General features: G+C 35.8%; 1 protein-coding gene across 2 annotated transcripts in view; it reads left to right on the forward strand.

Annotated features, from left to right (window-relative positions):
- The window catches only part of UBR2 (ubiquitin protein ligase E3 component n-recognin 2), a 115,039-nt gene that overhangs the window by 49,286 nt on the left and 39,174 nt on the right, over window positions 1-26,579 (forward strand). Inside the window, exons 8-23 of one of the 2 annotated variants that reach the window (XM_007458219.1) lie at window positions 1,708-1,828; window positions 3,627-3,734; window positions 4,080-4,168; window positions 5,264-5,362; window positions 10,499-10,662; window positions 10,752-10,851; window positions 12,905-13,033; window positions 15,955-16,138; window positions 17,254-17,315; window positions 18,165-18,275; window positions 19,358-19,423; window positions 20,733-20,855; window positions 20,997-21,060; window positions 22,010-22,134; window positions 24,730-24,782; window positions 25,674-25,776. In XM_007458219.1, the coding sequence (XP_007458281.1) occupies window positions 1,708-1,828; window positions 3,627-3,734; window positions 4,080-4,168; window positions 5,264-5,362; window positions 10,499-10,662; window positions 10,752-10,851; window positions 12,905-13,033; window positions 15,955-16,138; window positions 17,254-17,315; window positions 18,165-18,275; window positions 19,358-19,423; window positions 20,733-20,855; window positions 20,997-21,060; window positions 22,010-22,134; window positions 24,730-24,782; window positions 25,674-25,776 (1,701 nt within the window). Of the gene's footprint in view, window positions 1-1,707; window positions 1,829-3,626; window positions 3,735-4,079; window positions 4,169-5,094; window positions 5,194-5,263; window positions 5,363-10,498; window positions 10,663-10,751; window positions 10,852-12,904; window positions 13,034-15,954; window positions 16,139-17,253; window positions 17,316-18,164; window positions 18,276-19,357; window positions 19,424-20,732; window positions 20,856-20,996; window positions 21,061-22,009; window positions 22,135-24,729; window positions 24,783-25,673; window positions 25,777-26,579 lie in introns of both variants that reach the window. The other variant, XM_007458218.1, reaches the window with a different exon arrangement.

Raw genomic sequence — 26,579 nt, forward strand, 5'->3', positions numbered from 1 at the left:
GACTCAAACTACCTAGTTTAGTAAAGTGACAGAGATTTCATACCCAACAAGATGGAGAAATTAGAGTGATAAAGTACCTGCTGGCAGAGATGCAGAGAACAGAAATACTTGTGTAAAAGTAAATTGCTACCGCATAATTGGAAAACAATCTAGTAGCATCTATTATCTCTCTTAGGAATTTATCTTGTAAAAATATAAACACCAGTTAGTGTGTGTACAGAGATGTTCAGTACTACATTTTTTTGTAGTCATAGAAGACTGAAAGAGACTATGAATGCCTTTCTCTAAAGAATGTCTAAATAAATCCACACCACAGAATATTATTGAGTCATTAACAACAACAACAAAAAAACTGTTAAGACAAATATGCGACAGAATATGTGTAGTATCCCATTTTTTGTAAATCAAATAAAAACCTTTATAAATGTGTACATATATAATACATATAGATGGATAAAGTATGCAAAGGTGTACTGTGTTAATGTGGGTTATGGAGATGGGATGAGCTGGTGGGTAGAAAGATGATCCAAGCAAAAAAGGAAAAGGGGGGAAAACATGTTAAATTAAAAGTTTTGATAGACTTAAACAGACATTTATCCAAAGATGATATGCGGATTGCCAAAGCACAGGAAAACATGCTCAGTATTACTAATCACTAGGGGAATGCAAGTAAAAACCACAGTAAGATACCACCTCATATCCATTTGGATGGCTATTAAAAACCAACAACAACAACAACAAAACAATAACAGAAAATCACAGGTATCGGCAAGGATATGGAAAAATTGGAACCCTCGTTCACTACTGGTAGGAATGTAAAATGGTGCGACCACTACGGAAAACAGTATGGTGGTTCCTCTAAAAATTAAAAATAGAATTGCCATATGATCCAGCAGTCTTGCTTCTGGGTATATACACAAAAGAATTGAAAGCAGTGTCTCATATTCATAACAACATTATTCACAGTAGACAAAAGGTAGAAGCAACTTTAGTGTCTATCAGTGGATGAATGGATAAACAAAGTCTATATACATACAATAGAATATTATTCAGCCTTAAAAAGGAAGAAAATTCTGATACATGCTACAGTGTGGATGAACCTTGAGGACATTGTGCTAAGTGAAATAAGCTAGTCACAAAAAGATATTATAAATAATGTATGATTCTGCTTGTATGAGGTACCCGGAGTGTTTGATGGGTACAGAGTTTTAGTTTTGCAAGACAGAGTTCTGGAGACTGGTTATACAACAATGTGTGCTTTACAGAACTGCACACTTAAAAATGGTTAAGTTGGAAAGTTTTGTGTGTATTTACTACAATTTTTTTAAAGTATTGATAACATCACATTTGTGCAATGAAGTAAATTATTTAAATTAGTGTGTAATTACATTAAAAATTAGTTTAAAGACATAAAGCCAATTTAAGCATTTAAATAATTTATAATTGGTGGGGCAGATTTTCACATGTAAGCCCAAAAATTCAGGTTACTTAAAGCTGTAACTTCTTACTTTTTTGTAAGAATCCTAAGATTCCTTCTAGAAAATTAGAATCTGAGTAAAGCAAGCCACATGGTATTTTTCTTACACACATACATGAAAAACTCCCCTATAATGATGAGAGTGTAGCTATATTAAATAAAAGTACTAACTTCTTTCTCTAAAATAGCCTTTTTAAGTTTGTTTTTTCATCCTGCCATTTCTTTTCAAGAGAAATACCAGTAGACAGACAAAGCCACTCAAAGTTCAAGTTATGCATTCGTCTATTGTCGCACATCAGAATTTTGGTTTGAAACTTTTGTCTTGGCTGGGAAGTATTATTGGATATTCAGGTAGGTTCATACTTGTGCTAATTGACTTAAAAATGAGCTCATATGCCTTTGCAAAACTGTTTTGGAAAAAATAGTAAGTGGAATCATTTTTTTGCTTTAGTTTCATGTTTTAAAATACCATCTCATAATATCTTTATACATAGAAAAAATCTGTTTCCCAATTTTGATCCACGGGATCTTTTTATATGCATACAGAGGAGTCTGTGTTCAAATAAATGCAGGAAACAGTGGGTTAAACAATTGTAAATGACTATAATACGCTAATGAAACCTAAATCTTACCAACTTGATAAAAGAACCTGTTTCTTAATGGCGTATCCTGTGGAATTCTCTTCCACAAAGCAAGCTGCATAATGCTGCTGTATATAAAACCTAAATGATTAACTATTTAAAGGATGTCTTTGTTTTGACTTTTACGACTTGTGGTTACTAATAATTTGCAACCCTGAAAATTTACAAATTTGAAGTTACTGTGTATTTGAGTTTTTGTTTTTCCACAGTCTACAAATTAGATAATCTTTTAAAAGTAGTGATAAACAGAATTAAGAATCTTCACGTCCAATGCCAAAAATACAAGTTTGTTGTGTAACACTGAAGAGTAAACTAGGAATAGATTTAAGCTGTCATACTTGTTCTTCAGGCAAGAGAGTGGTTTGAATAAATGACATTCCAATGTTTGCTATAAAGAAAATGTCTAAAACGTTTGTATTAAAAGGCTACTAGAAAGAGTATTGATTGCCACACTGTGAATTGACAGGTGAAAATATGGAGGTGTGGAAATTTAGGAGAATGTGTTGTTTAATCTAAATGTCTTTCCAATTATTTCGCTCATCTTTTTTTTTTTTTTTTTTTTTGGCTTTGGTGTTTTCCATTGGATATCTGTATGCCAAGTACTGTGCTACAGCATTAATGAATAGTATCACGGAAGCAGTTTTCTGCTGAAAATTTTCTTTGAGAAAATTTATTTACCATCAACAATTTAAAGACCTTATCATCTATTATTTAATTCGTATATAAAGTTTTCTCTTTAGCCTTGTAAACAATTTCTATTTGGTGACTCTTATAATTAAATTTTAAAGTTACTCTATTTTTTGGGGGTTTTTTTTCGGATTATTTTGCATGCTTGTAGAAGACTTAAAAACAGTGATTTTAAATATGAAACTAGAAGGTATTAAAGTTCTGGTTTTGTTAATGCTTATATATAGTTTTTAAGTTTAGCATTTAGAATATAAAGGAATTTGCCTTCTAAAACCCCTCATATAGTAGGTATACATAAGTACATACTGTATTTTTGTTTAATGAAGAACATTTTGCATAACATTAATAAAATGGACTGGTATATATTAAAGTACAGAGGTAATGTATTTCTTTTAAATGGTAGCACAATTTTATATTATACCTATCTTCAGTTATCATGGGATATGTAACAGTTTTACTGTAATCTGGTTTAATTAGCATAGATGCTTAAAGAACCATGTTTATTTCAGTGGCTTTTGGGTTCTTTGTTGTTTATTTAAATTCTTTACAGCATAAGAGGTCATTGCCGTTCCGATACACATGTATTTTGGTATTCTGGAATAAGAGTTGGTGTATAATGCAAGATTTGGAATTTTTCTCCATTTTGTGAACATGTTAATAAAATGTTAATATGTTTACTTTTTCTGAATAAATTTGACCTTTAGTTAAAAAAATAAAAGTAAGACTCTATAGTAGATCCATTTGAAAATTTCTACTAATATGTCATTTTATTTTAATATTTGAAGTTACTGTTTCTTGACTACTTTTCTTCTTGTTTTAAGATGGTCTTCGCCGAATTTTATGTCAAGTTGGTTTACAAGAAGGGCCAAATGGTGAAAACTCTTCTCTAGTGGATAGGTTGATGCTTAGTGATTCCAAATTGTGGAAAGGTACATATCTTAACTACTTTTAAGGTATAGGGGAACTTACACAGGTAATTGGGATGTTAGTTTCTTTTTCATTTGGGGAGGTATTTAATAAATATATTTATGGTTTTTAGAATTAACACATGCAGTCTTATTCTTTGGGGAAAAAACAGATTTGGGGATCCATGATCCAAGTTAAATCACCTTTATGTTTTGTTGGAAAAATATATTTAGAAAAACTGATTAAGGAACACATGTAGAGTGTTGCTCTTGACACTTAAAATACAGTTGATCATATGAAAACTTTGGAAATGTAATTTTTGGCTTGTTTGATATATCCTTATCTTACGTCTGCTCTTTTTGTGAAAGGTGCTAGGAGTGTGTATCATCAGTTGTTCATGAGCAGTCTACTTATGGATTTGAAATACAAGAAACTGTTTGCTGTTCGATTTGCAAAGGTAAGTAGTTTCTCACTTTTAAAGATTAACAAAATAGGTTATATACAGAGTAACTGTAGTCCATGATTATATCCAGTGTTTGTAAAATTAACAGCTGATAGTAATATGTCCGTGCGTTGATTTTAAATTCTAAGAAACTTCATAAATGATCATTTTATCTTTCCTCAATAGAATAAAATTCTAGCAGTGAGGTTTTTCTTATCATCTGCCATGATAATGTGAATATCCATCTCTGCAGTGTGTATGGTGTGAAATGATAAATGAAGACTTTAAACCTATGTCATTGAATTATGTCATTCCTATTAAATTTTGTGTAAGAAAAGATAATTTTAGTTGAAATGACCTGTGTATTTGGATGTGATTTAAGAATCATAACTCTAGGTTATTGATATTATTGAATTATGTTCTTCTCCCTTTCATCAGCATGCGATTAAGCTAACTGCTTGGTTTTTTATTCACCTGAATTAGGGGTTATTAACAAAGGAAACATACAAGAATCATTTGGGCAGCTCTTTCAAAATGCATGTGTTTGCATTCCATTCTCAAACCTACTGAAGCAGATTCACCAAGAATGGGGCCCAAGCATGTATACTTTGAAAGAGCCATCAGGTGACTCTGATAGGCATTCAGAAGTAATGAAAGTGTGGTTTCATCAGAGACAGTGTAAAGCTACTGTGATTTGGCTCCACCCATGTACAGTGACGTCCCAGGATTTTAGTAGCTGTTACTCCTATTTGAGCTCACAAATTGCCATTGTGCTAAAGAAGATTGTATAGTAAATCGATATTTACACAGAGTTTAGTTGGTACATTCCAGTTACCATTCTCATAGAATATCTTATTGACTCCTCCAGCACTGATTTTTCATTATAATCCTTAAACATTGGTCATTGTGGATTAGAGGTGAATCTCCCCCTTGTTGTTTAGAATTACCAGCAGTTGCAGAGAGATTTTATGGAGGATGATCACGAGCGAGCAGTGTCCGTGACTGCTCTGTCTGTCCAGTTCTTCACCGCACCTACTCTGGTGAGTAGTGCTTGCCTTTTCTTTGTAACTGATAGTTGGCACTCCTTGCCTTTTTTTGCCTTCTTAATAGAACTATGAGCGTTTGCAGAGTGATTATGTGACAGATGACCACGACAGAGAGTTTTCAATCGCAGACCTCTCGGTTCAGATTTTCACAGTCCCTTCACTTGTAAGTACTAAAAGACTAAGAAGAATTTTCTTGTTTTCCATTAGAAGAAGTAAAGCCTTAAAATAATAGAGAACTGAGATCTGTATATTCCTGAATATAAAAATATTTTATTAATGGGTAATCAGACTTCAGATGCCTTCAGTCATACTAGAACATGTATCTTTGAATGTGTAATCTCGTGGGGGAAAGTCATTTGAACTTAATCTGTACTTTCTCGTAGTACTTCCCCGAGGTTTTGAACTGATGAGTTAAACTCATTAGTTTTAACAAATTTATCCATTAGAAACAGCCTATTGTGGGAATTCCCTGGCCATCCAATGGTTAGGACTCAGTGCTTTCACTGCCTGCAAGTTCAGTCCTTGGTCGGAGAACTAAAATCCTGCAAGCTGCATGACACGGCCAAAAAAAGAAGAAACAGCATATTGTGTATAATCTCACATTCTAAGAAGCCTCCTTTTCGCTGCTAAGGGAAGGGGTGACTAAGGCAGTTGAATCATGATGATTGGGTGATCTTGTACTAAGTTTCATTAGTTGTTCCAGGAGGCATCACTATGTTTTAGTTCTATTGAATAATTTATTAATATTTAATTCATTTAAAAAAATTACTGAGCACCTGTTATTTATTGGGCACAATTCTAGGTTTTGGGAATGAACGGTGAACAGATATGGGCCTTGCCGTCATGAAACTTACAGTAGGGAGGGAAAGACTCACATAAATGGTAATTAAAATTATAATAAAAACTGAAGAATTCTGTTGTTTTGATAGAGTGGGAGAGATCTGACCTTTTCCCACAGTTCAGAAGAGGATTCTGTAGGGAAGGTAACTTTATGCAGGAGTGTGAAGAGAAATCATGCATAGGAACCAACACTTGAGAAAATCCTGAAGTAGGGAAGGGAAGAGAAGGGAAGAAGTACGGTCGAAGATCCTTGAACACGGAATTAAATGAGACCAGAAACATAGGCAAGGGCCTAATTGTATGGAGTTAAGAGTATTCTACAGTTATTTTATTAACAAGGTGTTATGTTCCAGCTTCTTTTTTTAATGACTGTTTTTTCCCCAGATTATTTTTATGTTCAAGGGTATATTCTAGGACAGTTGAAGCTGTCTGAAGTCTATTTAGCCACTAATGAGATATTTTGGGCCAAATTAAGCATTTTGGTTTTTCTCTTAAGAACATTGGAAGGCACTGAAGAGTTTTAGGTGACACTTATATCATCACATTTGTGATTTTTAAAAGATGATGCTTCTTGTAATTTGGAGAACAAATTTGCAGGAGCAGTAGTGGATGTGGAAAACCTGTGGGGATTGTGGCAGCGGGTATAGAAGTTGTGAGAGATATGTAAGTAGTGAAATCTACTGACGGGCCACATGTTGGGTTTGAGGAATATTAGGTTTGGTGAGTGATTGGTTGTTGGGTTTGAGGGGAAAATATAAAGGTGATTTCTGGGTTTCTGACTTCTGTAACCAAGTGGAGAATGAGAACTTATAAAAAGGGAAAGTGTTGCTTTCAGTTGAGTCAGGGATGAGTTTGAGAAGCCTCTGAGACAATCCCATGTGTATTCAAATCTGTTTCTCTCCTCCATTGATCCTTTTGTCCATTTCCATGCCAGTACTGAGTTTTAATAATATTAGCTTACTATTCCATTTTGATATTTTATAGAGCTAAATCTTCTTTCATTATTCTTTTCAAAAAAATTCTTAATTATTTTAAGCTTTTTTTTTAGAGAAGAACTAAAATCAGTTTGTCAATTTCAGAAACCACATTAGGGTTTTTGACTGAAAAGATGTTGTATTTATAGATAACATGGGAAGAACTGATATCTTCGCAATATTGAGTATCCCCATCTAGGAACATAACTTGTCCTAAAAGTGTTTATATTTTTGACACTATTATAAATTATTCACATTTTTAATCTCACTATGGCTAATATGTAAGAAAACTACTGATTTTTGGGCTTCCCTGGTGGCGTGGTGGTTGAGAGTCTGCCTGCCGATGCAGGGGACACGGGTTTGTGCCCCGGTCTGGGAAGATCCCATATGCCGCAGAGCGTCTGGGCCCGTGAGCCATGGCCGCTGAGCCTGCGCGTCCGGAGCCTGTGCTCCACAACGGGAGAGGCCACAACAGTGAGAGGCCCGCGTACCGCAAAAAAAAAGAAAACTACTGATTTTTATATATCCATCTTGTATCAGGCTGGTTTTCTTATTAACATTTTCTCTAATATTTTGTGTTGATTCCTTGGAATTTCTAGTAATCTACAAATAATAATTTTTGGTTTTTTCTGATATTTCAATTTTATGTTTCTTGTCTGACTCCTTTAGTTAGAAGCACTAGAAAAATAACATGTATTCATTTATTCAGAGCATATTTATTTAGCACCTTTATTAACTAGGCACTGTTTGGGGCTCTGGAGATAAATATAGCAGTAAACAAAAAAGACAAAAGACCCTGTTCCCATGGGATTTATAGTGCAATTGGGGAGAGACAGATGTATATAATATTTACATATTTATAATCAAATGTTGAGAAGTGCTGTAAAGTAGGAAAGCGGGTTAAGGGGTTAGAGAGTGACCATGGAAGGGTCATATTTTATACAAGGTTATCAAAAAAGGCCTCTCAGAGAAGTGGTGTTTGGACAGAGATGTGAGGGAGTAAGTGATGTGACTAACCGGTGAAAGAGCTTCCTAGGCAGAGGGAACAGCAAGTGCAAAGTTCTGAGATGAATGTGCACTTGGCATTTTGGAAGAAAGAACCCAGAACAGGCCAGTGTTGCTAGAGTGAGTGAGGAGGAGAATGATCCATGAGGTCATTGAGTCTGGGGATAAGGGAAACATGGGAGTGGATTAGTGCCAGACCTTGAAGGCCATTGTAATACAAGTACTTATATTTTTTGTCTAAAAAAAGTAGAAAAAGGGAAATAGTAAAGAACAAAAATTAATAAAACAATGTAAATGTACAAAAAAGATTTTTCTTTGAAAAAAAAAGGGATGGGGGTAGATCTCTAGAAATAAGAATAAGAAAAACAGAAAATTTTATTTAAAAAGGACTACAAAAAACTACAAATCTTACAGATTTTAAATAGAAAATAGGCAATATTAGGATCAAATTAATCAATATAATTGGAAATTTGGATGAAATGAACAAATCCCTAAGAAAAAAACACAGGTCGTTAGAAGAGAAACAAGAAATAGAAAATTTTAATTAATATAAAAATCTTCTCACAAAGAAGTCCCCAGGCCCAAAGGCTATACTGGAGAATTCTTCCAAATATTTAAGAAAAAAATAATACCTGTCTTATATAACTTTTTCTAGAAAACAGAGGAAGAGAATATACTTGCCAATTAAGTCCTCTGTAACCTTGATACCAGAACCCAACAATTACAAGAAAAGAAAACTACCATTTAATTTCTCTCACAAACGAGGTTGCACAGATTGAATCAAGCAATATAGAAAAAGGATAATACATCACAACCAAGTTTGGTTTTATTTCCTTAATGCAAGAGTAGTATACCATTTGAAAAAAAAATCAACTGGCGTAATTCAACTTATTAACAGACAAAAGGGAGAGAAAAGATCATATTAGATGCTTTTCCTGAATTCATGATTTAAAATGAACGAAAAATACCTCATAGCAAATGAAATAGGAATGAAAGAATTTATTTAATCGGATAAAATACCTGAAGACAAAGCAAAAAGTAAAAACCCAAAGCAAACATTATGCTTGATGGCGAAATAGTAAAAGCTTTTCCCTGAGACCAGAGTTTTTTCTTAGGTCAGTGAAATCACATATACTCATTTAATTGTCTCAAAATTGACTAATGTAGCAAACAAGAAGGAAAATCCTTTTACTTGTCAGCACCTCCCCTCCTTCGAACTTGAACTTAGTCCTCACTGTCTAGGAAAATTAACAGAAATTAATCCTATTCACTTTTGAGCTTTTTGGGGCCTAAGTCCTGGCAATGGGATGATGATTTAAGAGTTTTTCAAAGGTATGTTTAACTATATCGATTTTCTCCTTATCTGATGACTTTACAACTTAACCTCTACATTAGAATACAGTTTTACTATATTCTTAGACATCTAACTTCTGCATTCTTTTGTCTTCTTTGAGGGGTTTGGTGATATCAGTCAAAATTTATAATGTATATACACCTTAACCCAGTAATTCCACTTCTAGGAAATTATCCTATAAATATCCTTGCAACTGTACATAGTAGATATTTGTTGCAGTATCTTTTGTGATAAATAGCATAAGACTGGGAAAAACCCAAATATCTCACCAGTAAGGGCCTGGCTAATAAAGTATGATAGAATACTGGGGATAATTAAAAAGAATGAGGGAATTTATATGAACTGGTATGGGACAATCTCCAAAATATATCAAGTGAAAAAACCAAGTGCAGGACCGTATTTATAATATGCTATCCTTTGGGCAAGGGGGGAGATCATTATACATACCCATACTTATATCTACTTAATAACAGTTATCCATGTACTATAAAAGTATATATGTGTGTATATATGCATACACATATATATTATATACACACCATCTCTGGAAGTATATGCAAGAAAACTGCTAACAGAGATTGCCTTTGCAAGGGGGACTTTGGGAGCTTAACTTTTTACCTGCTTTTTGCATCATTTAAGTGTATTTGCTTATTCAAAAATATATTAATATGTATATCTATATGTAGAAAGAAAAACAAAAAAATAAATCTCAACTAAGATTAAGAGGAAATATGGTTTCGTACTGAGTTCTACAGAATCTGTGATATAAACCTGTGGATCCTAGAATAATTATACCATACCATTATAGGTGTCTAAATGTCTCAGTTAAGGAAAATTTGCAGCCTGGTTCAGATCCCCCACCCTGAATTGTCTTTGAATAATGAGCCTTGGATCTGTCTCCTTACATTCTGGCATCTTTCTCCGTGATATAATTGTTGCTTCATACACGTGGCAATTGGAGTAAGTAACTGTTATTTAGAAATACACAAAAATGCATTTATGATATTACATAGCTGTGTTGAAAAAGGTCTAAACTGAAAGAGCTAACCAACGTTGGTGACTTTTATTTTTAGCTTTATGGTAAATAGTTTTTTATTACCATGTACTCTGATATACTTTGTCCTAGGCTCGGATGCTCATTACAGAAGAAAACCTAATGACCATTATCATTAAGACTTTTATGGATCATTTGAGACATCGAGATGCCCAGGGCAGGTTTCAGTTTGAACGATATACTGCTTTACAAGCCTTCAAGTTTAGGAGAGTTCAGAGCCTTATTTTAGATCTTAAGTAAGTTTTCACTTAATTATTGAACCAGTTGCAACTTATAAAAGGTCATTGTTTGTCCATATATTCATTGCGGTTTTTGTGTTGTTCAGGTATGTGTTAATTAGCAAACCAACTGAATGGTCAGATGATCTGAGGCAGAAGTTCCTAGAAGGATTTGATGCCTTTTTGGAATTACTCAAATGTATGCAGGTATGTATAAGCTGAACATTTCAAAAATGAAACATTTACTTTCTCCCTTTTTCAGTTCACTGAACTAAATACCTTTCTGTCTGTGCATTTTTTTCATACTGGGCACATTTTTTTTTTTTTAATTTTTTTTTTTGCGGTACGCGGGCCTCTCACTGCCGTGGCCTCTCCCATTGCGGAGCACAGGCTCAGCAGCCATGGCCCACAGGCCCAGCTGCTCCGCGGCATGTGGGATCCTCCCGGACTGGGGCACGAACCCGCATCCCCTGCATCGGCAGGTGGACTCCCAACCACTGCACCACCAGGGAAGCCCAATACTGGGCACATTTTTAAAAGAATAATTTGGATAGGTACAATTTGGATCAAGAAGCTCCTCTTAAAAAAAAAAAAAGAAGAAGAAGCTCCTCTTAATTGGAAACTCTTAGAAAGGTGTAGAATGCATGAGATCCCAGCAGAGGTTCTGACATCTGCTGTACTTTTGTATTTGGTTATTTTTTTGGTTACCGTTAATGTTCTTTCCTTGGGGGTTGCAGATGGTTTTGTTTTGAATATGCTTACATGGAAATATTGTCAAATTAGTTATTTAGGAAACTATGTCTTCTTAATGTTTCCATATTTTTCTTTCATTGATACCATATTTATATGATATAGTATAGAACTCCCCCCCCCCATTTAATTTTCTTTTTGGAAACACTTCTGTATACAAAATAGAATCTAGAAGCAGAAACTGGTATAGTTAACCAGTTTTTTGTTGTTTTGGTTTTGTTTGTTTGTTTGTTTGGGGCCATGCCTCGAGGCTTGTGGGATTTTAGTTCCCCAACCAGGAATTAAATCTGGCAGTGAGAGCACAGAATCCTAACCACTGGACTGCCAGGGAATTCTCCTAACTGTAAAAAGATAGATGACGTTTTAGAAAATCTGAGGAATATCATTATGATTCCTTTAGTAGCTTTCTGGCTTTCTTAAGAAAGGAATAAGCAAAGTTAACCTATCATTTTTAGGATATATTCTAGTTCCCATGTTGGTGGTGGTTTCTGGGTGTTTCATTGTAGTACTTCTATTTTTTTCCTTGTACCTATAGAAAGAGTATCTACCTTGGTCATTTCGAATACTTGAAGTGTCCTGTATTTTCTATTATTTTTAATCAGTTCCAGTGCACCAGGCTAGTTTCTAAAAAAGTTATATTCTTTTGTATTAAAAGCTGTTTATCTTTTTCTTGTTTTGCTTTCTTTCGGTCTCTATGAAAACTTTTATTTATTTATTTATTTATTTATTTATTTATTTATTTATTTCTGCCTGCATTGGGTCTTCGTTGCTGCGCCCGGGCTTTCTCTAGTTGTGGCGAGCGAGGGCTACTCTTTGTTGCAGTGCGCGGGCTTCTCATTGTGGTGGCTTCTCTTGTTGCAGAGCACGGACTCTAGTCACGCAGGCTTCAGTAGTTGTGGCTCGCGGGCTCTAGAGCTCGGGCTCTGGAAGACAGGCTTAGTAGTTGTGGCTCACGGGCTTTGTTCCTCCACAGCACGTGGGATCTGCCCAGATCAGGGCTCGAACCCGTGTCCCCTGCCTTGGCAGGTGGATTCTTAACCACTGCGCCACCAGGGAAGCCCTATGAAAACTTTTAGTTACAGATTACAAATAAATATAAAAATTTTATTTTAATATATTATAAAACATATTTATAAATTCAGTAGCGTTTTAAAAGTCTGTCAAGTTTCTTCTGACAGTTCTTTCTATGGATGATAGAGCTAAAAAGGGATTTGAAGGATTGTTGCAGTGAAGTATATACATTTTATTGTCTAAAACATATAGAAGATTGCCTCTAAAATAAGTTGTTCTATATTTTACTGGGATTTTTTTATTTATAAAATTTTAAAGAATGTTATATAAACTTGTTATTTAAGAAGTTGGACTTCTCATACTACTTGAAACTTCCTGTTAGAACTTTTACTTTATATGTTTTTGTAATCAGTATTTCTTCTGCATTATTTCTTAAGTTTCGATGTAAAAGAACAGGTGTAATTTTAGTTTATTTAAAAATCTTTTCATTCTTTTTAAGGGAATGGATCCAGTTACACGTCAAGTAGGACAGCATATTGAAATGGAACCAGAGTGGGAAGCAGCCTTCACACTGCAAATGAAATTAACACATGTCATTTCAATGATGCAGGACTGGTGTGCTTTAGATGTGAGTCTCTTCTGGGGTCAGGGATAGGAGATAAATGGAGGAGAGACAGAGATAAACAATTTCCTAAGTAAAATCTGAGGCAGTTTGGAGAGGATAGTGGTGATATGTTCATAAAACAGCATATTTTCTGCTTTCACTTGTATATTCAGTAAAAGTTCAAATTCTGAAACCTTAGAAAACTCTTGGAAGATAGATAAAGGAGGATATAATCCACACTCTCTCTTCTTTTATGTTACTGTCTTTTTTACATATATATATATATAATCCCATCAAGATTTTGAGCATATAAAAAGAAGTTTATAAATTTATCCAAAAATGAAATTTTTCTATTGGTACATTTGTCCTGTGTCTTAAAATTATTTTGGCCTTCCTTTGGCTATAAAATCTAGATGAGAGCTTGTGTAAGTTGGGAGGTCAGAGAAGGCTTCTGTGAGATCTGAACTATGTGTCAGAGTTAACTGATCGAAGAGTAAAGAATATTCCTGACTGAGGGACAGCTGCATCATGCTCTCTGATGAGAACGAGTACGGTTCCAGGAGCTGTGAGAAGGCTCTGGTCGGAACAGAGGTTGAAAATAGAGGAGTAAACAGGTGCCTGGCTTTGCAGGACCTTGGAAGCCATGGAAAGAAGTTTGAATTTTATTCTAATTAAAGTGGGATGCCATTCGAGACTCCCAAGCAGAAAAGTGACATGATCCAATTTACATGTTTTTAAAAGTTACTCTGTGTGGAGAATGGATGGAGGAGGGTAAGAGTAGAAGCAGGGAGTTCAGTGGACACATGTTGGCTTTCCTTTGAGTTACTGGAAATAATCAGTAGTCAGGTTTGAGACAAATTTAGATGAAATTGCCAGCTTGGTAATAGACTGGACAACCGGGAATGAGGAGAACAGAGAGCCCAGAAATAAACCCACACATTATGGTCAATTAATCCACGACAAAGGAGACAAGAATATGCAATGGAAAAAAGATGGTCTCTTCAGTAAGTGGTGCTGGGAATACTGGACAGCTACATGTAAAAGAATGAAATTAGAACATTTCCTCACACCGTATACAAAAATGAACTCAAATTAGATTAAAGACCTAAATGTAAGACTGAAACCATAAAGTTTCTAGAAGAAAATATAGGCAGAACACTCTGACATAAATCATAGCAACATTTTTTGTTTGGATCTGTCCCCTAAGGCAAAGGAAGCAAAAGCAAAAAAGAAACAAATGGGACCTAATTAAACTTAAAATCTTTTGCACAAAAGGAAAGAGACAGCCTACTGAGTGGGAGAAAATATTTGCAAATGATATGCCCAATAAAGGGTTATTATCCAAAATATATAAATAGATCAATATCAAAAAAAAAACAGCCCAATTAAAAAATGGGCAGAAGAACTGAATGGACATTTTTCCAAAGGAGACATACAGATGGTCAATAGGCACATGAAAAGATGCTCAACACCACTAATCATTGGAGAAATGCAAGTCAAAACCACAGTGAGTTATCACTTCACACCTGTCACAATGGCTGTCGTCAAAAAGACCACAAATAATAAATGTTGGCGAGAATGTGGAGAAAAGGAACCCTTGTACACTGTTAGTATGGATGTAAACTGGTGCACTGTGGAAAACATTATGGAGTTTCTTCAAAAAACTAAAAATAGGGCTTCCCTGGTGGCGCAGTGGTTGGGAGTCCGCCTGCCGGTGCAGGGGACACAGGTTCGTGCCCCGGTCTGGGAAGATCCCACATGCCGCGGAGCAGCTGGGCCCGTGAGCCGTGGCCGCTGGGCCTGCGCGTCCGGAGCCTGTGCTCCGCAATGGGAGAGGCCACAACAGTGAGAGGCCCGTGTACCGAAGAAAAAAAAAAAACTAAAAATAGAACCACCATATAATCCAGTAATGCCACTTCTGGGTATTTCTCTGAAGAAAACAGAAACACTAATTCAAAAAGATACATATGCCCCAATGTTCATAGCAGCATTATTTTCTTTCTGACTCACTTCACTCTGTATGATAGTCTCTAAGTCCGTCCATGTCTCTACAAGTGACCCAATTTCCTTTTTATGGCTGAGTAATATTCCATTGTATATATGTACCACATCTTCTTTATCCATTCCTCTGTGTGAAGTAAGTCAGAAAGAGAAAAACAAATTTCGTATATTAAAGCATTATTTACAATTGCCGAGATATGGAAGCAGCCTAAGTGTCCATCAGTAGATGAGTGGATGAAGATGTGGGGGTGTGTGAGTGTGTAGGTGTGTGTGATGGAATATTAGCCATAAAAAGGAATGAAATTTTGCCATTCACAGCAATATGGTGGACCCTGGAGGGTATTATGCTTAGTGAAATAAGTCAAACAGAGAAAGACAAATCCTGTATGTTATCACTCATATGTGGAATCTAAAAAAAAAACAACTAGTGAATATAATAAGACAGAAACAGAATCACAGATATAGAGAACAAACTAGTGGTTACCAGCGGGGAGAAGGAAGGTGGGGAGAGGCAAGATAGGGGGGATTAAGAGGTACAAACAACTGTGTATAAAATAAATAAGCTATAAGGATTATGCTATAGCACAAGGAATATAGCTGATATTTTAAAATAGCTGTAAATGGAATATAATCTATAAAAATTTTGAATCACTATCTGTACACCTCTAACTAATGTAATATTATAAATCAGCTATCCCTCAATTAAAAAAAAAATAGGGAATGAGGGAAAGGAGGATTTTGGAATGACTTCTAGATTTCTACAGCTTTATAAAGATGTCATTTACTGAGACAGGGCCCTGGAAGAGGGAGCAAGTTGGGAAGAAAAGACTGAGTTTAATTTTGCCCATATTGATATTTGAAGTACTTATACATCGTTAAATTTGAGGTGCTTGGTTAATGTTGTAGAAACCTTTGAGTAACTTACAGAAAACCGTCTTTTTTAGGAAAAAGTATTAATTGAAGCTTACAAGAAATGCCTTGCTGTATTGACGCAGTGTCACGGTGGTTTTACTGATGGTGAACAGCCAGTCACATTAAGCATTTGTGGACATTCAGTGGAAACTATCAGATACTGTGTTTCCAAAGAAAAAGTTAGCATTCACCTCCCAGTTTCTCGCTTACTTGCAGGTAAAGCATTTCTCCCTAAAAGAGAACTCTGAAATTGTCTTTTAAATTGTTGTTTGTGGTTAATATTTATTGAATACCTACAGTGCATTTTTCTGAGAGTTTCACATGCATTAACTTATTTAATCACAGCCTATGAGGTGGGTATTGCTGTTAGGTTTATCACAAATGGGAAGACTGAGACGTGGAGGTGGCTCGCTTAGCGTCACACCGCAACAAGTCAGAGTAGGGATTTTGAGGTAGTTTGGCACCAGAAACCATGTTTGTAATGACCATACCATAATGCCTCTTCAGACTCCTTAACTACATATACCACATGTTTTATTGTTTATCTCAGCCCAGCTTCAAAGTCTGTGTTGTTAGGATTCAAATTGGTCTATCACTTAAGTGATTGCTAATAAATTGAAACCACCCTATACTTCCTCTCTCTCTAAGCTGTTTCTTATTTATTGATAACCTTTTAATCAGCAGGTTGGAGTGAGTCCCAAATTGGGGTGATAAGATTGTAAAAAGCATTCTCTGTTTAGACAACAACATAAACAGGACAATTAATTCTTAGTTAACAGAATTAACTAAGGTTGAGCTATAAAAGAGCCCTTTGTGGTTAGGGACTAAAGAGGCTTTGATCCTAAACTGGAAGTTCTGGGGAACTGAATTCTGAGGTCAGGATCAGTGCAGACTATGAATTCCATGGCCAGTTTCTCTGTTCAGTTGCCAGGAGGATCTCTCACTACTATACTTTAAATGGAACAAACTCCATGATCCAGTGGAATACGACTCTTAAAATTGGTATACAAATTGCTTTGATAGTTATATAGCTGCTTTTGCTATGTTTGTATGTCTAACATTTACTTCTGTAAAATGTCATCAGTGTATGTTGGTACATGTAATTAAGACTCCAGTTCAAGTGTGCCTTTAATTCTGAGGTTCATGAGAATAACAATTGAAAAGCTTCATTTATGGGTGCAATTCATTTTATATCTTAATGTGTAACATGATAGGTTCCCAAAGAGAAACAGAAAAGAAGTTAGCTATAAAGTTGAGTGAATATTTAGGGGTTTTTTTAATCTGAATTATTTTCACTTATAGAAATACTTTTTTATTTGTTCTCCATGCAGGTTTGCATGTATTGGTAAGCAAAAGTGAAGTGGCATATAAATTTCCAGAGCTCCTACCTCTAGTAAGTAGTGCTGACATTTAAAAGTAGATATCTATTACAAACCTCCAGTTAGATAATAAGTCATGGGAATATAATATCCAGCATAAGGAATATGGTCAATAATATCATAACAACTTTGTATGGAGATGGATGGTTACTAGACTTATCACAGTGATCATTTCATAATGTATGCAAATATCAAATCATTATGTAGTACACCTGAAACTAACATAATACTATACATCAACTATATTTCAATAATCAACAAACAAATAAATAAAAGTAAATATTTACTATGTTCCACGTACTTGAAATCACTTTGAAACAAACTACTAGCGTTCTCCAGAGAAACAGAGCCAATAAAGAGTGAGTGAGTGAGTGTGTGTGTGTAGAAGGAGAGAGAGATTGATCTGTTGTAGGGAATTGACTCACATAGTCATGGGGCTTGGCAAGTTTGAAATAAGCCTGGCAACCTGGCAGGCTAAGAGTTTAAGAGTTGATGTCACAGTCTGAAGTCCAAAGGCAATATGGAAGCAGAATTTCTTCATCCTTGGGGAAGCCTCAGTCTTTTCTCTTAAGGCCTTCAACTAATTGGATGAGGCCCACCCATATCATGGAGCGTAATCTGCTTTACTCAACGTCTACTGATATAAATACTAATCACATCTACAAAATGCTTTCACGGCAACATCTACATTGGTGTTAATCAAAAATTGGGTACCATGGCCCAGCCAAGTTGACACATAAAATTAACTATCACACAAACATACCTTAAAATAATTTTGACTTGTGTTTTATATAAAGCTTCCATCCCTATAAACCAATCTTCTTTATAGAGTTGAGATTTTTATGGTTTTTTTGTATACACAGAGTGAACTTAGCCCACCCATGTTGATAGAACACCCTCTTAGATGCCTTGTTTTATGTGCCCAAGTACATGCAGGAATGTGGAGAAGAAATGGTTTCTCTCTTGTAAATCAAGTAAGTGTTCTTTAATTCTACGAAGAGTTTTCAGTCCATTCTTTTACCTTCTATGAAGGTTATAATTTTCAGTGTACTTAGTCACTGAAAGTCCTCTATATTAAAATTGTTTGTGGCCCCTGGAAACGAACCTTAAAAGAATTTTTTTTAAAAAACTGTTTGACAAAAGAAATGTAACCTTAAACCAAAAGGTTTTTTAGAGCTTTTATTCATATTTTGTTAAGAAACAATATCAAAAGTAGAAATGAGCTTTATTTTCACTTGCAGTCATTTTTAGAACTAAGTTGGATATCTTTAAAACATAAAAAATCTGGATTTCACTTACTTAAATTAAATTGGGTTAAAAGATAAAAGTTCTGTTAGTATAGCTCTGAAATTGAGGTTTTAATTTTTAAACCTCACCAAGGCTTGGTATAGGACTTTTCTGTTTTTGATAGGTATAATAAATCTCACTGAAAGAACTTTATTAGGAGACCCAGAAAGTTGGCTGCAAAATGTGAACCATAGAGTGACTACTATAATCTGGAGATTTCTAATTAACTAATCTCTACTAAGATAGCATTAACTGCTGGGGAAACCACATTACGTGTGCACATTTGTGTGTTCATGCTCACATGCACAAGAGCCGTGTGCTCTTTTTTTTTTTAAATAAATTTATTTATTTTTTTATTTTTGGCTGCATTGGGCCGTCATTGCTGCACGTGACCTTTCTCTATTCATGGCGAGCAGGGACTACTTTTTGTTGCTGTGCGTGGGCTTCTCACTGCAGTGGCTTCTCTTGTTGTGGAGCACAGGCTCTAGGTGCTTGGGCTTCAGTAGTTGCGGCACATGGGCTCAGTAGTTGTGGCTCACGGGCTCCAGAGCGCAGGCTCAGTAGTTGTGGCGCACGGGCTTAGTTGCTCACGCCATGTGGGATCGTCCCGGACCAGGGCTCGAGCCCATGTCCCCTGCATTGGCAGGCGGATTCTTAACCACTGTGCCACCAGAGAAGCCCCCATGTGCTCTTTTGGTGAGTGGGGAGAGGAGGGAACTGCACAAATAAAAACCTGTTTACCCAATATAATTACTTTTTTGTTTTTTAGATTTATTACTACCACAATGTGAAATGCAGACGTGAAATGTTTGACAAGGATATAGTAATGCTTCAGGTAAAAAGCATTAAATTTAAAGGTTGGGAGGAGTTTTTCTTCTTGTTATTTCCATAGGACCCAGTCATTTATGATCACTTTCAAATCTATAACTGCAGGCTAGCTCTTATCTACTAAGCTCCAAACTCATATGGCTAACAGCTGATAGAACATTTCCATCTAGTTTCTTGGACACATCTCACAGTTAACACATTCAAAATAACTCCTCTTGTGTCCTCCATACCTTCTTCCTATCTTTGAGGTTTCCCTACCTTAGTGAGTTATTCAACGATCTCTAGTTATTGGAGTCAGAAACCTGAAAGCCATACTTTCTTCACTGTCATCTGATTGAAGACCCAAATCCCTCAAACTGATTTTCAAGGCCTTCAGTACTTAGCTATGTTTAAAATTCCATGAATTTGTCATACTCTCCCTTAAGTCTTAAAATCCGCACATTTATTTCTTTTGCTCCCTAGATTGCCCACCCCACCTGCTTCCTTTTCTGTTTACCACGTATAATGTTTTCCTGCGTGTCTTCGTGTTTAGAGTCACTTTCTCCAGGAAGCCTTCCCTGACACACTAAAATGTGGGTTTGTGTCCCTTTTGGGAGGGCCCATAGCATGATGCTTATCCCCACCATAGCATTCATAAGTCTGGATTGTAGTTGCCTATTTACTTTTCGTCCCCTACACTAAACTGTGGCAACTCTATCTTGTTCCTTTTTATGTCCATTTTACATAGCACAGTGCTTGTCACAAAGTAGTGTTTCCATATTATTGCAGAATGGATTTAGAAATTATAGAAAAAGTTACAAAATGTAAATTTCAAAAAAAAAAAAAAAACAAAATTATTGGTCCAAGATAAATTAAAATTCAAGTTGATTGAGAAGCTATACAAGATAATATTTAAAAGCTGTCATTTCACTTAGTATAGCATTTATCACTAAAAATTAGTTTGAGTTCTTGGTAAGAGTTTAATATGATACATATTTTTTTAAATGCTAGAAGTTTTATTACCATACCACATTTCTGTCCATACACCTGGCAGTGGTAAGATAGCCCTGACACAAATCTTTGAACTGAATTTATAGGGATTATGATATGTGGGTTTAGGGAGTGTTTTGTTTTGATTTGTTTTACCAGCATAGATCCCTGTCCACACTTGTAGCTACCACAAGTAGAGATTGGGGCTAAATGGGTTTTCATCTTTTATTGGAATTGATGAACGAGTTAGCTGCTTCCACTTGTGCAAGCCAAAATATCTCTCACTAGTTGTTTAGTAGCCCTTTTGACCTTCCTCTTTTCCTTTATCTCAAACATTTTAAAAAAAGACAGGTGTCTCCATGATGGATCCAAATCATTTCCTGATGATAATGCTTAGCCGCTTTGAACTTCATCAGATTTTCAGTACTCCAGACTATGGAAAAAAAATTAGTTCTGAGACTACTCATAAGGTAAGAGCATGCTTTATGAGACCGCAACACACTGTTAGAGAAGCATCTTTCATTCTTTTTGGTTATTTTGATCATCTGAGGTAATACAGTATTCTTATTCTTATCTATGAACTTTCTCCCACCTATCCCCGATTGTTACAGGATTTAGTTCAGCAGAACAACACTCTAATAGAAGAAATGCTATACCTCATTATAATGCTTGTTGGTAAGTTTGGATCTTTTGGAACATTTATGTATTATATTGACTTTTGTGGTATCAAATAGTTTAGAATCTGAACTGTTTCCTCTATTTGAGCAGTTACTCAGTTTTAGGGGAAGGAGATGAGAGTGTCTGTTTTTATCTCCCCTCTGGTTACTGTAATGATGAGAGAAACAGCACTGTGGTCCTTTGGAAGGAGAGAGGACAACTGCTAAAGCAGGACAAACTAGAAAACTGTGTTGGGAATAAAACGGGGGACAGGAGAATTTAGCAAGCAAGACTAGGATATTTAGGAGCTATTTACAGTTACTTTATATCTTAGCTATGTTTTTCTCCATGGTTTTGTGATACAGAAGTGTCCTCTTGACTTCAGATATGAAAATTCCAAGTTAATAGAGACCTATGGCTAATAGACACAGATTTTTTTTCTTATTACCTAAATTTTCAGTCCTGTTGCCTCCATCTTTCCTATTCTTTTATCCTTTACGTTCTCCCACCTCCCATACTATTTCAATCTCTCTATAGTCCATAGAGCTGAGAATCCTGGCTACTGTCAGGAGGTAATACCAATGAAGAAGGTCTCAGAAGGTGATATCTTATTTGCCACTAGATAAAAGGACAAAGGAAGGCTCTCCCTCCTACCTAGGCTGCTAGTACAGCTACTGCTGTACCAATTCTTGACTACTTCGAATCCTTTCCCACCTTCTGATCCCATTCTTTCAAAACAGCAACCAGAGTTCTCTCTCCGTTGCTGAAGACTACACTCACCTGTTGTGTCAGAGACTCACAAAGATGGTTAAGTGCTGCTCTCACCCTACCTTGTTGCCAGACCAGTCATTGCTTTCCCATTGCACAGAAAGAAAAATACATTGTGTTGCATGAATTATAAATATATATCACTTATAAGTATTATGATTGTTAAGTGTGTGTATATATACTTATTCACTGTTGACAGGAGAGAGATTTAGTCCTGGAGTTGGACAGGTAAATGCTACAGATGAGATTAAACGAGAGATTATCCATCAGTTGAGCATCAAACCTATGGCTCATAGTGAATTGGTAAAGTCTTTACCTGAAGATGTAAGTACCTGCATTTTAAGAAAAGAAAATTATGGAAATCCTTCCCTACCTACCAGTCTAGTATGTATAGATTTACTTCTCTGTACCTTTTCCATAATTGTAAAAACTACAGTTCTAGAATATGTATAACTCTAGTCACTCTCATTAGAAATAATTAGAAAAAGAGAATACTAGGGGTTGGGAGTGGAAAGCAGCCTAGGAATAGAAACATTTACAATGAAGCCTTGAAAGAGATAAGGATGCTGAATAAAAGAAAACCTGTTCCAGGACTTCCCTGGTGGCACAGTGGTTAAGAATCCACCTGCCAATGCAGGGGACATGGGTTTGAGCCCTGGTCCAGGAAGATCCCACATGCCGTGGAGCAACTAAGCCCCTGCACCACAACTACTGAGCCTGTGCTCTAGAGCCCGTGCGCCACACCTACTGAGCCCATGCACCACAACTACTGAAGCCTGCACGCCTAGAGCCTGTGCTCCGCAACAAGGGAAGCCGCAGCAATGAGAAGAAGCCTGCGCACCACAACGAAGAGTAACCCCCACTCGCCGCAACTAGAGAAAGCCCACGCACAGCAACGAAGACCCAACACAGCCAAAAATAAAATTAATTAAATAATTATTTTAAAAAGAAAAAAACCTGTTCCTCAGAACGGAATTTATATATCCATTAAAGAGGGGTTTTAATAGGGTGTTTAGTACAAAGTTGCCATGGGTAGAGATAACGCTTTATAACCTAGAAATATCTACTCAGCAGTGTTGACTAAAGTTTGCTAGAGTTTTTTCCTTCTAAAGCATCCAAAGACTATGCTAAGCCATCTCTCTCATTTTAGTGAATGTAAATTAATATTCATATGGGTATTCATAGATTCATTTGTAACTATTTTTCCTGCCAGGACCTTAAGTTCCTCTGCCACCTACTTTTCAGCCCTGGGGCTTTTCAGAAACCCAGATTACAGTTGTGAAAGGACTTTATTTTCATCGAGGCTTTTCAAAATGTTTTCCCAAATTTGAAACATAGATCAAAACTCTTAACCTTAATGTTCATTCTTCTGGGATTTAAACCTTTATTTGTTGCATTGTAATACTTCTCTTAAACTTCGTATTATTTCAAACTTGAAAAACTTGAAACATCTATAGAAATAGAAAACATTGTATAGTGAACCATCTCCAGCTTCAACATAACGACCAATCTTATTTTATTTATACCCCAGCCACTGATCTCTACACCCTCACTGGGTTATTTTGTAGAGAATACCAGGTTTACCATTTCATCTATAAATAGAATTGTATATATCTAAAACAGTGGTTCTCAACCAGGGATGCTTTCCCCCCCACCGGTGGGGGTGGCATTTGGCAATGTCACTACTCAGGGCAGGGTGTGTGATGCTACTGGCATCTGTTCAGCAGAGGCCAGTATACTACTAAACATCCTACAATGCACAGGACAGATTCCCACAACAAAGAACTATCTTGTCCAAATGTCAGTAGTGCCAAGGTTGATCCAAAAGATATGAGCTTTTAGAAAAACCTATGCATATGCCAATTATCACACCTAAAAAAAAAAAATTAATGATTAATGTCACTGAATATCTGGTCAGAATAAAAATTACATGTTCTTTTTCTAATAGGTCTTTGTTAATGGGCTACTTTTGCCATTTCCATTTCTAGTTGTGTATACATGTACTTTTTAATGCAGGAAATGAGGAAACAATTACAGTTTATTTAGACCATTGGAATAAGGAAGAAATAAAATTTAAAACAGTATTTTAAAAGTGTAACTGCCTTGTACAAAGTGATGTCATCTATATTTACCAAACTTTTTGGGGGGGGGGGTAGGAGTTTAGTAATTTATTTATTTATTTTTGCTGTGTTGGGTCTTCATTTCTGTGCGAGGGCTTTCTCTAGTTGTGGCAAGCGGGGGGCCACTCTTCATCGTGGTGTGCAGGCCTCTTACTATCGCGGACTCTCTTGTTGTGGAGCACAGGCTCCAGACGCGCAGGCTTAGCGGCCACAGCTCACAGGCCCAGCCGCTCCGCAGCATGTGGGATCTTCCCAGACTGGGGCACGAACCCGTGTCCCCTGCATCGGCAGGCAGACTCTCAACCAGTGCGCCACCAGGGAAGCCCTACCAAACATTTTTGACCAGAGAATATTTCACAGAATTCCTATGAACAGCTTGTCGTGAATGGGATATGATTTGGGAAATGATGTTTTAACAAAAATAGATAAGAAATTAGTGTAGCTATTTCACAAAATACTGCAAATATGTACATTTTAAATATAAAATTTAAACGTTATGTATACTTTGTGTTTTTATTTTATTCCTTTTGAAAGCTGTCACCTTGATTCCATATGGTAGTAACTTGTTTTTAATTATATCCATCTGAATGAATGTTAGCTTACCAGCTCAATTTCCCCAACTGCCTATTAATCATTATGTTTACTATGGAATCCTCATTTGTAAAAATCGGGAGAATAGTATATCTGCTTTATACGATTGCTGTATGAAGCTTAATGAGATAAAAGCACAATGCTCAAGAGTGCTAGCAGATATTATTATGAACATGAAACACGCTTAATTTGTTTCCTGTACCTTTAGGAGAACAAGGAAACTGGCATGGAGAGTGTAATTGAAGCAGTTGCCCATTTCAAGTGAGTTTATTTTCTGCTTTTTCACATTCAATTTTATTTTATACATTAATTTTTCTTAGAGTGTTTCCCTTGATGGAACTGAGAATAAAATTGTTTTCAGAGAGTGACAGCCACTTGCAAACATATAATTCTGAACTAGATTTCTCACTGACATTTCCCTTTTATGACCTAGCCCTGCACTTAGCAACTTGAAGTAGCTTTGTGAGAATTTTCAGTTTTCAGGTGTTCCCTAGCTGATAGTTTCAGATAATTGAAACTAACCTGAGCAGGTGGTCTGAGTAAATGCATTGTGCTTTCTTTGTTTCCATTTGAATGTGCCAACTAAGTTGTGGGACAGCCTCTGAATAATGCTTTCTTCGGTGTCCAGTGTGTTTTGCCCAATCAGTAAACTATCAATAGTCTATCCCCTTAAGGTTGTTGAGGCAGTTTCTTAATCCTGCTTTTTCTGTGCTCCTCATTCCAATGGCATTGTCTTTATTTTTGCTGAATTTAAAAACAGTACATATTTTTAGGGAAAATATAGAAAAAATTATAGAAAAGATTCTCTAAACCCTAAAATTGCATCTGCTTTTTTTCACTTGGTAGAACTTATCACAGACATCTTTACATGTCAAAGTATACAAGTTAACATCAATTTTAATAGTGTTCAGTTGTTTGGAGATGTCATAATGTGTGTAACCTGTCCCCTGTTGTTAGACTTTAAATTGTTGTCACTACAGTGACCATCACATTCACTTGTCCAGTTAGAATAAATTCAAGGTGGACATGCTAGATAAAGTGAACGCACATAAAGCTTTGGATGTAGATGATTAAATGAACCCACAGAAAGTAGTTCCAGGTTACATTCACCAACAGTATATGAGATTTAAGAATTTTTTTTTTCCCCCAAAGGAAACCTGGATTAACAGGACGAGGCATGTATGAACTGAAACCAGAATGTGCCAAAGAGTTCAATTTGTATTTCTATCACTTTTCGAGGGCAGAGCAGTCCAAGGTAATTGAGAAAATTAAAAGTGTACTGAGAAAGGGTTGCTTGGAGTTTTTTTGTTTTTATTTTGTTTTTTCGTAAACAACTTTTACTGCTTTTCACAGATTGAAAAAGGATACATTTTTATTGTAGGAAATTTAGAAAATATGAAAAGGTACAAAGAAGAAAGTACAGATTACCTATACCACCACGTAGCATTTGGGGTTTTCCCGTATTTTGTGCATACATAAAAAAGATCTATATAATTATATACATACCCACACATATCTAATTGTATGTATTTTATTGGCTTTTGAAGACATCATCAACGTGTATTCTAATCAGTTAACCTATTTTACACTCATTTCAGAATTGCTGGTATTTAACATGCTTTTCCACGGTGACTTAAGGAATTTTCCTGATCATACTTAGCAGGTTAAATTTTGCCTTTTAGCAGTCTACTCTTAAAAATAAGTTTTCAGTAAATGAAACTTAAACCTGGAGCTTTTGTTTATTAGTTTTCTGGGGTTTTGTTTTTGTTTTTGCTTTTTTGAAGTATAGTTGATTTACAATGTTGTGTTAGTTTCTGGTGTACAGCACAGTGAATCAGTCATATATATATATTCTTTTTCACATTCTTTTCCCTTATAGGTTATTATAGAATATTGAGTATAGTTCCCTGTGCTATTCAGTAGGTCCTTGTTGGTTATCTATTTTATATATAGCAGTGTGTATTAGTGTTTGATGCATGAAATAAAGCTCAAATCTGAATAAGTTTTTGGTTTTGGTTGGTGCATGTTTCCCCTGCATTTTTTTTTTTTTTTTTTTTG

Source organism: Lipotes vexillifer, unplaced genomic scaffold (assembly GCF_000442215.2).
Source record: "Lipotes vexillifer unplaced genomic scaffold, Lipotes_vexillifer_v1.1 scaffold4, whole genome shotgun sequence".
In the NCBI taxonomy this organism is placed as follows: domain Eukaryota; kingdom Metazoa; phylum Chordata; class Mammalia; order Artiodactyla; family Lipotidae; genus Lipotes; species Lipotes vexillifer.